This window comes from Heptranchias perlo, chromosome 39 (assembly GCF_035084215.1).
Source record: "Heptranchias perlo isolate sHepPer1 chromosome 39, sHepPer1.hap1, whole genome shotgun sequence".
Lineage (NCBI taxonomy): Eukaryota > Metazoa > Chordata > Chondrichthyes > Hexanchiformes > Hexanchidae > Heptranchias > Heptranchias perlo.
Window position 1 is genome coordinate 6,108,300 of NC_090363.1, and position 12,502 is coordinate 6,120,801.

The 12,502-nt window shown below is 45.1% G+C and overlaps 1 protein-coding gene across 7 annotated transcripts in view; it reads left to right on the forward strand.

The window, feature by feature from the left end:
* Positions 1–12,502, forward strand: part of LOC137305164 (protein PRRC2A-like) — a 102,299-nt gene that overhangs the window by 64,229 nt on the left and 25,568 nt on the right. For 6 of the 7 annotated variants that reach the window (XM_067973971.1, XM_067973975.1, XM_067973973.1 and 3 more), the window contains exons 20-24: positions 1,089–1,174; positions 2,271–2,507; positions 5,093–5,326; positions 6,392–6,478; positions 9,819–9,920. In XM_067973971.1, coding sequence (XP_067830072.1) covers positions 1,089–1,174; positions 2,271–2,507; positions 5,093–5,326; positions 6,392–6,478; positions 9,819–9,920 — 746 coding nt within the window. The remainder of the gene's footprint in view (positions 1–1,088; positions 1,175–2,270; positions 2,508–5,092; positions 5,327–6,391; positions 6,479–9,818; positions 9,921–12,502) is intronic. The other variant, XM_067973974.1, reaches the window with a different exon arrangement.

Below are 12,502 nucleotides of genomic sequence, written 5' to 3' on the forward strand. Positions count from 1 at the left end.
GTGATACTGTTTTTGAATGGGGATCATTGCAGCGAAAGTGCATTTGGCATTGAACGAGTGCAATTCGGAGGTTTTAGTCTTTGCTTATGTTCTGGATCAAGTCTCGAGTCCCGTAGAGGGTTACAGCACAGGAGGAAGCCATTTGGCTACTATTCCTGTGCCTGGTCTTTGCAATCCAAAACTCATTCCACATGTATGCTGTTAGGAATTTCATTTTACAGTGAAAACTGGGTTGTTAGCCCTAGCTCAGTTGGTAGCACTCTCGCCTCCTAGTCAGAAGGTTGTGGGTTCAAGTCCCGCTCCAGGGACTTGAACGTAAAATCTAGGCTGACACTCCCAATGCAGTACTGAGGGAGTGCTGCACTGTCGGAGGTGCCTTTTTTTTTGATTATGCACTAAACCGAGGCCCCGTCTGCACCCTCAGGTGGACGTAAAGGATCCCATAGCACTATTTCGCAGAAAATCTGGGGCGTTCTTCCGGTGCCCTGGCCAATATTTATCCCTCAACCAATATCACTAAAGCAGATTATCTGGTCATTTATCGCATTGTTGTTTGTGGGACTTTGCTGTGTGCAAATTAGCTATTGTGTTTCCTACATTACAACAATGACTATACTTCAAAAAGTACTTAATTGGCTGAAAAGCACTTTGGGACGTCCTGGGGTCATGAAAGGCACTATATAAATGCATGTATTTCTTTCTTTATAATGGGACTTTCCCTCCCTCCCTTGGTGGATACTTGGCAGCTTTGGCTGCAGCTGACTCCTGACTCAAAATTGCAGCCCTGTGCCAATAAAAGGCTCAATTCATCTAGAAGTGGCAGCATAATTTGCATAAAAGATCCTATGTGACCTGATGATCCACTGTGCAAAGAGATTGTATCTAATGTGGATAAAAGATTCAACCCAGCTGTCAAACCAGAAGTCCCCAACTACCACTGATCGAGTTTGTGGATAATTGGGAGTTCCACTGTTTGCGTGTCTGTCTTTTTATTTGACCAGGAATCTCTTTCCGTGCTAGGTACCAAGTCCTTTTGCTTTTAACCTCTTTTATATTAAAAAAAAATGTTTTCCCCCTTAATCTTGCAGTTGGCTCCCTGAGCCCTCCAGCAGCCTCTGGTCTGGATACTTGGATCAAACCTCTGAATGTCTTTGCAGAGGCAGCCAGTGCTGAGGTAAGAAACGTGCCCTAAACCTCTGCGGTCACTGGAGAGGACCTGCTACAGTTCCTTACTCTGACTGAAATAGTTTTCTGGAGTTACCTGCAGATGCAAGAACATTTGATTGAATAATTAACACAGGCAAGGTAGACAGTAAAGCACTGGTGGTGGGCATCCCTTTCAGGTTGTTCCAGTGGAGCTGGTTAGCATTTTAAAAATGCTGCCATGTGGGTGGTGCTGAGCAGGAATGAACCCAGGTTCCAGCTCCACTGACAATCTGAATTGCGGGGAAATTAAGCAGCGTCTCTCACCTCCCAGTTATGGCAGTGCCTTGGAGCATTTAGCCCCTCGGCTGCAGACCGATCTCTCGTCTGCTTGTTTAGGTAGCAGTTAAAGATCCCACGTCCCTCCCTCTTTGAATCGCAGACATACAAAGCAAGTCCTTCGTAACGGTTCACTGCTTCTCCCGATGACTCATAAACGCAGCATGTAACAGGCGTATAAACACGAAGGTTCGTTTTTTTTAATTCGTTTTTCTTCCATCCCCATAATCCCAAAGTCGGTGCTGAATTAGCTGATCTCAGCTGAGAAGGCAGTAATGGTGCTTCAGTTGGCCTTGGAGGCTCTAGCTGAGCAGGGAGGAAATCAACCAGGGCTCCTGCTTCTGGTCGCTATTCAATGACCCCATTCTGCAAAGTGCAGGTTGATTAGATGTTAGATGGAGACGGGATGGGATTCAGCTGTGAATCCCCCCCCCAGCCCCCACTTCTCCAAAGGTTGAATAGCCTGTCGGCACTCACTGCTCAGGCTCACACATAGAGAATGGTCACTTGATCAAGGTACGGGACAGCAACTGGCATCCGGGGGTGGGGGGCGGGGGTGTCAAATGTAGACTTCGATTTGCCTTTAGAAATGCTACTCCAGTCCTTGAAGGGTTAATTAACTTTGCAAGTGGGAGTGAAACTACTGACTGCTGAAGCCACTGACCATGATTTACAGTTGCTTAGAAAAAGACGATGAGTTAATGCCGTGCACTTTTAACGGGACAGTGTAGTTTTTGAATTCTGATTAAAACTACAACGTGCATCTCTCTGCCCCTTTGTTTTCCAAGGCCAGCCAGACTGACAGTGGGGTGGATTTGAGCAGTGACTGTCAGGTCTCATCAACAAGTTCCTCACAGCGTAGTTCTCCAGACGGCAGCCTGAAAACAGACACCGGGGAGCGTGTTGGGCTTATTAACCGGATTGGCACAAAGGTGGCCGAGATGCGATCAGCAGAAAACCAGCTCCCAGAACCCAAAGAGCAGAGACAGAGACCTGCCAGGCCAGGAGTGCTGAAAGAAAATAAGGTACAGCACTTTCTCGTGACTTACTAACCACCTCATCTGCTACACAGCACCTCTCCTGAAGGCACTTATTCTACTGGTCACTTTTGGTACTGTCCTTCCTTTCTGTCTCTTCCCCCGCCCCCTTTCCCCATCCCCAGTAGCCGTTCTTTTGCGTGACTCTATAAACAGTGAGCTTCAGCAGGCTATTTGCTTAGGAGAAGGAATCACAGCCATTCTGAAAGTGTGCGCGTGCATTCACACAAGCACGCTCTTACTTGTCAATTAGAGTGCCTTCAGCTGCCTGGGCTCCATGCTCTGGAATTCCCTCCCTAAACCCCTCTTCTCCGTCTCCACCTACCTCTTTGACCAAGCTTTTGGTCGCACTCACCCCTGCCATGGCTACTCATTTGGCTTGATGTCCATTTTTTGGATGTTGTCTCTGTGCAGCCCCTTGGGGCATTTTTCTACCTTTTTTTAAAAGGTGATCTATAAATGTAAGATGTCGTTTTTTTAAAAAAAAAGCTTGAAACTGGTATCAGCAAGAACTCCTTTACTCCATGATAAATGCCAGGTCAGATAATAAAGGCAAACGCATTTGGTTTTACGTGATGCTGGAGTTAGCATTCCAGATGTATGAACACCGATGAAGCAACTTACGCGTTTATAATATGTACAGGAGGGCTGCATGGTGGTTTTTTCATAGGGGGAGGTGGGTAGTGAGGGGTAACAGCGATTGCAATAAAGAACAGGCTCCCAAAGATGAACAGTGAGTAATAATGGCTTTTATTTAACTACATGTTTACTGTGTACATGTGGCCCTTTCAAAAGACAATCTCCTGATCAACGATTCTGCCTTCGTTGTGAGTTTGAGTGATGCTCCATTAGATTTTTTTAAACTATGTTTGAGAATTGTGTATGTGGTTTTGGGGGGGCATGGAGAAGAAAGAGAGACAAACTAAACACAGTCCAGACTTTAACCCTTCCCACCTCCTTTCAACTTCAGGATTTTGCTTGGCTCTGGACAGGAGCAAATTAAAAGGATGTGTGGGATTTAATAAATAAATTCTGTTTCCAATATCTAGCAAATGTGGATCAATTATTTGAAGCAGAATGTTTATTGAAGCCCATCCGTAGATAGCCTAATGGCCATGAGCATGTTTCTCCCAACTACATTTAACAGGCAGAATTCAAATACAGCTTTCTGTGAGTAAGCAGTGGCCCAGTATTAAAATAGGCAAGTGATGATGCTTTGCTGCTGCTCAGCCCTGCGGGTGAGGTTCATCTGTGCGTTGATGTATTTTATATTCTGAACTCCGCTGACATCAGGGACTGAGTTGTACAGCTGGCTCTATCTGTCAAAGTACATAATCATGTGACCAGTCTAGCAGAAAAATACTGTTTGGTGTACAGTGGTTCAGCTAATGAACTTCCAAAACTAGGATACGTTTTTTTCATTGGCTAAGTCATAATACTGGTAATGGAAAGGGAGATGAATCCAGCTGATGCCTGCTGTGATTGTTTTGTTTTCCCCTTTGGTATTCTCCCCTCCTCCTGAAGGTGCTTACTCGTACTCTTGGCACATCTCCGTGGCCTCCAGAGATTCTCTGTCTTGCACAATAGCCAGCCTTGATCTCTTGAGTGTATTCTGGGGAGGACTATTTCACGGTGGGTGACATCAGGCAAATCTGATTCTATCCTCATCCAGTGTCTGCATGTGACACTCTATCCAGCAGGATTCACTTCACAGCGGAAGCCCGGGCTGATTTTCTAGCCAACCCAGGCGACACTGAGGCTGACTGTAGCACTCTGAAGTCAACAAGTTCAATGTGTATAGTCCACTCCAGCATACAAAATTCTATCCCATCTTCTAAATGGATTCTGAGGCTTTTATAAGCTGTCTGCCTTCATTTTAAATAGTTTGTTTGCGTTACCTCATCGGTACTCTGTTTAGTCTTGTGGTGTTCTTGGTGACACTGAAAGGCATGGACATTCTGCTGGGTCTTATTTGCATCCCCTAAGCAGCCTTTTTGCTGCCAGTTACAAGTATATTTCCTGTAGACTGTTCTTTGTGCAGAAGACTCCACTCCTGAATAACACTGGTTTGATTGTGAAGGAGTGATCTCTGGAGGAGGGTGCTGTTGACTAGTATGGTACAGGCTTTCGGGGGTGGAGGGGAGTGAGGGTGGTGGTGCAGGGTGAGGTGAGATCCAGAAGCTGTCGGTATCTCTCCGAGGGAGGGTGGCAGCCGTGCCATGCTGCTCTGCACACTGAACAGCGAGCAACATAGGTGTAGGCCTGCGAGCCGAACTCTAGTCTAATTGGTTATTTATTTCGTGGGTACAGTCTGTTTCTGATGATTGGAAGCATTTAGTGTTTCAAAACTGAAATATTTAATCATTTGAATTTAGCAAAAATAAATAACAAGCACGGTAGGAATTTAGTGCTTTAAGAACTGAATTATTAGATAATTTGAATTAACTGATTTTCAATTAAGAGAAGTAGACTGTAGTATGTAACACTTTTGTATGGGTTCTTGGTTCTAATGCAACTTGGTGCTAGGACAAATTAATTATTTTTCTGTCTTTAAAAATCTGTGTTTCATCAAGTTTCAGGAGTCTGGCAGCGAGTTGAGTAAAGAACATAAACCCGGACCAATAGGGAATGAGCGTTCACTGAAAAATAAAAAGGCAAGAGAAGGACAGCATAAAGAGAGTCCCGAGGGAGGTGCAAAGGCTGTTGGCTTTTCTATAAGCAGCAGGCCGAAATCGAAGCCTGACCCTGACTTACTCCTGGAGACTGAAGTCGCTGTACCGCCTATCCAGTTCGGAGTGAGTGCAAAGGTGAGTCACCACCTTGGAGAGACTTGATTTTAAATTGTCAAGTTGAGTCTGTTGACCTTCGATCTTAGTTCAACTTAGTCAGTGGCAGGTATAACTACTGGATGTTCCTACTTCAACAAAGGCCACAACTAACACTTTTATTGTGCTCCCCAAAGTGACATCTCAAAGTGCTTTAGGGGTAAAGTAAAGAACAACTCCAAGCAGAAGGGAAAATAAGGAATAGTGGAAAAATTGTTCTGGGTGGGGGCAGGGGTTTGATTGAACAACCTGTGATTTTTGAGGCGTCTTGAAAATGTGGAGAGATCACACTTGATCCATGTGATCTCCTGGACTGGTTTTGATCGCCTGTGGGTGTCAAAAAGGAACTTTCCAAAGTTTTTTTAACCTCTCCCAGGAGGTTACATGGCTGCGGAGGTTGGGGAATGGGGTGGGGCGAGGCGAGGCGAAGGAAGGAAGTGTATAGTCATAACGTTCCAGCCATCATGGCGCGGGGCAGGCTTGATGGAGCAGCTGGTCTTTTCCTGCCCGTCGTTTTCGTATGTTCGTATCTAGGACAGGGTTTCCATAGGGAAGAGGCATAATAACTGACAGTGAGCATGGTGAAGTCAAGGGAATGAGTAATAGTGTCAGAGGAGCAGAGGATGCACGTGCAGTGATCTATGACTGGAGACGATTGCTAAGGAAGGGCCGGGCAAGTACACAGGTATGATGATTTTGAAGGACCCTCTAGTTTGAAATGGGGAGTATGCAAAGAATTGTTTGGATTGATCGTTTAATAAACTTGCTGAAAGACAAGATAACGGACGGGTGTAACCGGAGAGGCAGGACCACTTGTGCAGAGGCTGGAGATTGTGGAGTGTTGCGGTCTCCAATTCCAGAACAGTGAATTTGCCATCTCTGGTGAGATGGCAGATGGTGCCTAATGTTTTCCCTGTTTTGATATAGCTTGGAGAAAGTGCTAGTTTTTGCTAAGCTGATGGAAAGGAGAGACTAGTTACCAAAAGAACCATTTTTGAATTTCAGTGCACACTAGATAATTTTTGCTTCTGTGTCCTCCCCTTTCAGGATTCTGATTTCAGCCTGGCTGTGAATACCTTGCCCAGATCCACAAGTTCACCGCCCAGCACCCTGCAGAATGCTGCCAGCAATGATGTACGTACTTGCCTCATCTGCAATCTCATTTACACATCCTTTGTAATGCCTTGCTGGTACAGTGCTTTGGAAAATATTGCTACTTCATAAGCTGGATTTTACACGCACACGCACACACATACCTCAAGGTCGTTTGCATTGCCTGTGAGCAATCCTATATTTAAGGTGGTTCTAAGATTCATCAGATAAGAGGTGGTTTTAGCAATGTCAACAAGTAACTGGCATGGTTCTGTGTGACTCGTACTCTAGAAGTGCCCAACTTAAAAAGGCCTAAAATTTCAATCTAGAACACGTCTCTACATAAACTTATAATCCTCTGATGGCAGAGAGACACTGCCTGTTGTGGATCTGAAGGTTCCATGTTTGATCCTCTGACCTGTTATGAGTTGGGGTGGCAGATGGGGAGGGCACTACAAGCGAGCCTTGACACACCTGGGCTAGCGAGGGAGGCGAAGGGGGAATAACAGCAAGGATTACTGCTGCTGGCCCCTATCCAGTGACCCTGGCTTGAAAGTGAACGTGGGCTGAGGACATGATCAGCTGCCAAGCACATCGAGTGGCCTTCCAATATTTACTGTACAAGCTCGCGTATGATGATTAGCTGTTTGGCAGAGGTACTGGAGGGCAGGTCCAGTTTATCAGATTCTTCAGGAGAATAAAGGAGTTGTGCAGAGGGGAAAACTCTGGATATGCACTTGAAGTGCCGTAACCTACAAGGCCACAGACCAAGAGCAGGAAAGTGGGAATAGACTGGTTAGCTCTTTTTCAGCTGGCACGGACACAATGGGCTGAATGGCCTCCTTCTGTGCCGTAAATTTCTATGATTCTATGAAAACCTTTTAATTGACCACTATTCAGTACTTCATTTTTGCAAATTAATTTGCACGAAAGAGCACCAGTGAAGATTCTGAATGGCTACCAACGTCCTTAGTCATGGGATCTTTCCCTTGTGCTGTGCATCCTGCAACATATTTTGAGTTGGATTCCATCCTTTTTTGCAAAATAGTGTACAGAATATTGGTTGGCTAGCAACAGGAGTTCCTAAGGAATGGGTTATCAGAGCCTAGATGACTGTCTTAAAAAATCACTGGTAATGTAAATATTTAATTTTTTTTTTCCTGAAGAAGCTGTCTCGTGCAGGGATATGGTTGCATAGCCACCAATTGCAACTTTGCCAAATGTTCATCCAGTTCTTCTTTGAGCTTAGAGAATGGGCCTTCACAGGCTATTTTTTATGGAGTGTGGTGCCCAATCCTGTACCCAGCACCCACAAACATGCACTTGGCAGCAGAAACCTTGGCTTTTTTTTTTTCTCCCCACCCCTCTTCCCCAAACCCAGTGGTGCTGAGTCCAATTGCAGTAACTCTATCGCTGCTAACCCAGAACTTTGGCTCTTGCTGGTCTATTGCGTGTACTGTTTTAATTAACTCATGTGGAGCTGTGTTTTTAAATTATGCCTGTGTACTTTTGAGTTCTTTTCATTTTTTGGGTAGGGGAGGTGATTGTGCCACCAGTGACGACTGCAGGAGCGTAGGTGAAGAGCCAACATCCGTGGTGCAAGACATTTTAGTTGGTAGACCATTGGTCACAGATTTTACTTGTAGTGCCACCAATTAAACTACCTTAGTGTTTTTTTTTTAATAACAGGTAAGACAGGAGTGAAGATGCAGCAGATGAAGTAGTAGAACTTGGGTGTTGCCAAGTTTAGGTATTAACAGCCTGCAGATTATAGGAGGAGAGGAAAGCCCAAGGGCGGTGTGGAGCTCCATAGTTCCTGGTCTTGGGAAGTGGGGGTTGAATTAAAGTAGGAGATGTGTGCAATGAGTGGAATCAAAATTGCTGCACTTCTGAGCTATTTTCAGCTCATTACCAGGCAATACAGACAATAAATATCACAACATGCTTTTACTCTCGGACGTTTAATTAAAATTTTACACCAGGACGTTTAATTAAAATTCAGAGATTGGTGGCAATAAGCTGGCTCCCCTGTTTGCACCACTGAATCTGGTTCCCTTTTCCTGGCGGCAGATTAATAGACCCACAAAACTAGGAATTTACAGTTCTGTTGCCAGGAGAAGGGAGCCGGATTTAATATAAACAAAAGGGAAGTTGCTGATCTCCCGGAATCCAAAGGAAATAAATTCCATTGTGAAAGCGGCTACAATCTCTGCACAAGAACAGGTTAACCTGCTCATGATTTTACCACTTCCCTCTTATGCAACTTCCTCCTCTAAATCCTGCTTTCCAGCTGTCGGCAAATTGATCTGGCATCGTTAAATGAGCAAAGCGTGGTTTCAAGATGTCAAACTAGCGGGTTTACTGCCGGGTTAAGCACTTGCAGGGTATGACCCTTTTTTGATGTAAATACTGGGTCTGCAGGGGTCTAGACAGACAGGCTTCCAGAATTCCTGGTTAATTGCAGTGGCTGCGGTAATTACATGTAATTGTTCTGGTTGTGTCCACACTGCGAGTCCGCTCCCCCTTAGGCAGGAGACTGTTGTGAAACCAGCCCTCGGGCACAATGGGCTAATCTGGCCAGTGTATTTTTTTCTCAAACAATAAAACTACTTTTGTGCTGGGTTTAGTGGGGTGCCAGGGACACCATCTCCCAAATCCAAGGGTCTTGGACTGCTGGCGGCAACCCCAAAGTAAACTTGCGGTGGCTGTAGCACCTCGCCAAGCGCAATGTGAAGGTACTTTATATTGGTCTGTATTTATTCCCGCTTGCGCAGCTACAATCCAGCTCCTTTATCTTGGCGACAGTTTGGCAGACCCATTTTATGGGAACAGGGAGCCGGATTTACTGATGTGGGAGCCGCATTCTGAATTAAAACGAGGCCAGTATTTTTTTTTTTAAATGCTTTACAAGGATGCGCTTGCATGGCCAAGCAACTATTACACAAACGTCCGTCATCCCCAATAACGATTCTGTATAGTTAAAAAGTCGTCATTGAAAAATATGTTGCTATTAAGCGGCAGGTATATTGACAATTGTTTTAATGTCTGCTGCAAGATAAGTCTATCCTACAAACCTGTGTGTTTCGTAGTGATGAAAATTTAACATTTTTATCTGCAGTGAGTGAAGGCTGTTTCCTATTTTAGTTGCACTGCTCTTCGGTCATTTTTCCCTAGTTTTTTTTTATTCATCTGTTTCCCTGCTTAAGATGCTTACTCCTGCTGGGCTGCAAATCCATCGTATGCTGCATCACCCAAGTGGCCAGTCTTCATGGGTGAGCCTAGATAGCGAGTGTAGGTAGGCTGTTCGACCACATGGGCTATCAGTCAGCTCGCTATTTTATCAGGCTTGGGGTGTTGATTTTTCTTGTGTTGTCCTTCCCAGGTGCCTTTAGCTGCCCCACTGCCAGTCCCCACCATTGAGACCCCACCACAGGACAGTGAGATGGCTCCTGTATCTCTGCCCAGCAATGAGTTGACTCTTAAGGTAGGATTTCTGATTCACTGCTGACCAGGAAGACAATTAGTTCTACTAGGCTAAGCCACTGGTCAGCAACTCTTGTCAAGTAATTAAAGAGAGATTCTCATCAGTGCCTATTTAAAACCTACCTTAAAATAATTTTAAGTCTCTCTTTGTGCCATTTACATGACGATCCTGCCTCTGGAGAAACCCTAGGAGAACAACTATGGGCCTGCCTTTTTTTGTGTTTTCTCAGCTGGCTGTCAAACACATGCAGAAACACACCATGTTTGAGTCTCCAATTCTAGCCAAAGAGAAACCACACCCAACTGTAGGGTATCTATGCCCAGTATGGATTGTGCACACTCTTCCCTTCGGGACACTTTCTCCTCACCAAAGTTTAACGAATGTTGGCAGAGCCGAGGTCTCGGGCTAAAGTGTGCACGGGTGCTGCTTCAGTTTGACCAAATTAACCAGAACAGATCACTGGCAAGCTTCCCACAACTACTCCAGCTAGAACCACCCTTTTTAGGGCTTTGGGCTTCCGTCTGAAGGTGAGAGGGAAGAAACCTAGGGTGTGATAGTGAGGAGGAAAGCTGTAGACTGCAGGAAGATATCAATGGACTGGTCAGGTGGGCAGAGAAGTGGCAAATGGAATTCAGTCCGGGGGAGTGAGAGGTAATGCATTTGGGGACATCCATCCAAGGCAAGAGAATACACAATAAATGGGAGGATGCTGGAAGAAAGAAACCTTGGCGTGCATGTCCACAGATCCCTGAAGGTAGCAGGGACAGGTGGTTAAGAAGGCATATACTTGCTTTTATTAGCCCAGGCTTAGAATATAAGAGCAGGGACGTTGTTAAAACTGTATAAACACTAGTTAGGCCACAACTCGAGTACTGCATACAGTTCTGGTCGTCACATTAGAGGAAAGATGTGATTGCACGAGAGGGCACAGAGGAGATTTACGAGGATGTTGCCAGGACTAGAGAATTTTAGCTGTGAGTAAAGATTGGATAGGCTGTGGTTTTTTTCCTTTGGAACAGGAGGCTGGGGGGTGATTTTAATTGAGGTGTATAAAATTGAGGGGCCTAGAGAGAGTGGATAGGAAGGACCCTTAGAGAGGTCAATAACTGGGGGGCATAGATTTAAAGTAATTGGTAGAAGGATTAGAGGGGAGCTGAGGAAATTTTTTTTCACTGAGGGTGGTGGGGGGTCTGGAACTCACTGCCTGAAAGGGTGGTAGACGCAGAAACCCTCAACTCATTTAAAAAGTACTTGGCTATGCACTTGAAATGCCGTAATCTACAGGGCTGCGGACCAAGTGCTAGAAAGCGGGATTAGGCTGGGTAGCTCTTTTTCGACTGACACAGACACGATGGGCTGAATGACCTCCTTCTGTGCTGTAAATTTTTCAATGTTTCTAATCCCTGCCCCTAATGACAAATTCCATTAGTGGGTTTGACCATCAAACGTACCCTGGAACGCTGTGGACCTATCTGGCGCAGGTATCCGATTGCCAAGAAAGGTTGGCTTGGTTCCAAGCTTCCAGGCATATCGTTTTAGAGCCACCTTGACACTGAGACACTCTCCCTGGGGAGCATAGTCTCTAATTGTCAGCTAGACAATTGATGAGCATGGGTTTGAGCCCTTGTTAGACAGACTGCAGATGCTAGGGGTTCATGAGTGGCGTGGTGCACAGCGCAATTCACCATAAAACTTGGAGCACTTTAGCATCAACCTGCTTATCCCAGCATAGGCATACACCATTGAATGGGGGTAGATCTATCATTCAGCATCTGTTTGTCTCTCTGCAACCTAATTGTGGTAGGCACTAAGCCCTGGATATATGAGCAAGCGTTCTTGTACCTGGCCTTCGGGTAACGGATCCCAGCTGCTATCATCCCATGGTTTCTAGTTGGCTACACAATGGACATTGCCTTCAGTGTGGTGCAAGGATGTCTGTGGGCACTTTGGTCATGCCAGCCATTAAAGTAAGGTGCCATGTACCAAGCCTTGTGATGGGAGGCATGCAAGTAGTGAGCTTGATCTGGGAGAATAATAAAAGTTCCATTTGCTACACTTGAACATCTGTCTATGCAAAGTGTTTCTGGTGTTGCTGCTGATTTTCAAATTCATTCCTTGGTCTAAGCAGGATTGACCCAGAATACAAGCAAGGTTGTAGAATTTTACAGCATGAGAGGTGTCCATTCAGCCTATCATACCTGTTCCTGCTCTCAAAGTCCCATTCCCTTGCCTTTTCTTCCATTCTTTTTGAATATTTCCTTATCAAATGTTTATCCACTTCCCTTTTTCTTAAAAAAAACAAAAGCTGTTGTGGATTCTGCTTCCACTGCTGTTCTGGTAAGACATTCCATGTCCTAACAAAGCCCTTTTAAAAAAAAAAAAAAAAAATTCTCCTAATCTTTTCCGTTCTTGTGATTTGAAGTTTTCCACTATTTACCTTATTGAAACCCCATATAATTTTGCACATCAGGGTCCTGAAATTCTTGGAGCCTTGTTTCACTGCTGGAAGCATGGTGGGGCCGGAACTTCCGGCTGAGAGTCTGACCTCATGATTACCCCCTCCTGTTGCTTTTTACAGATCC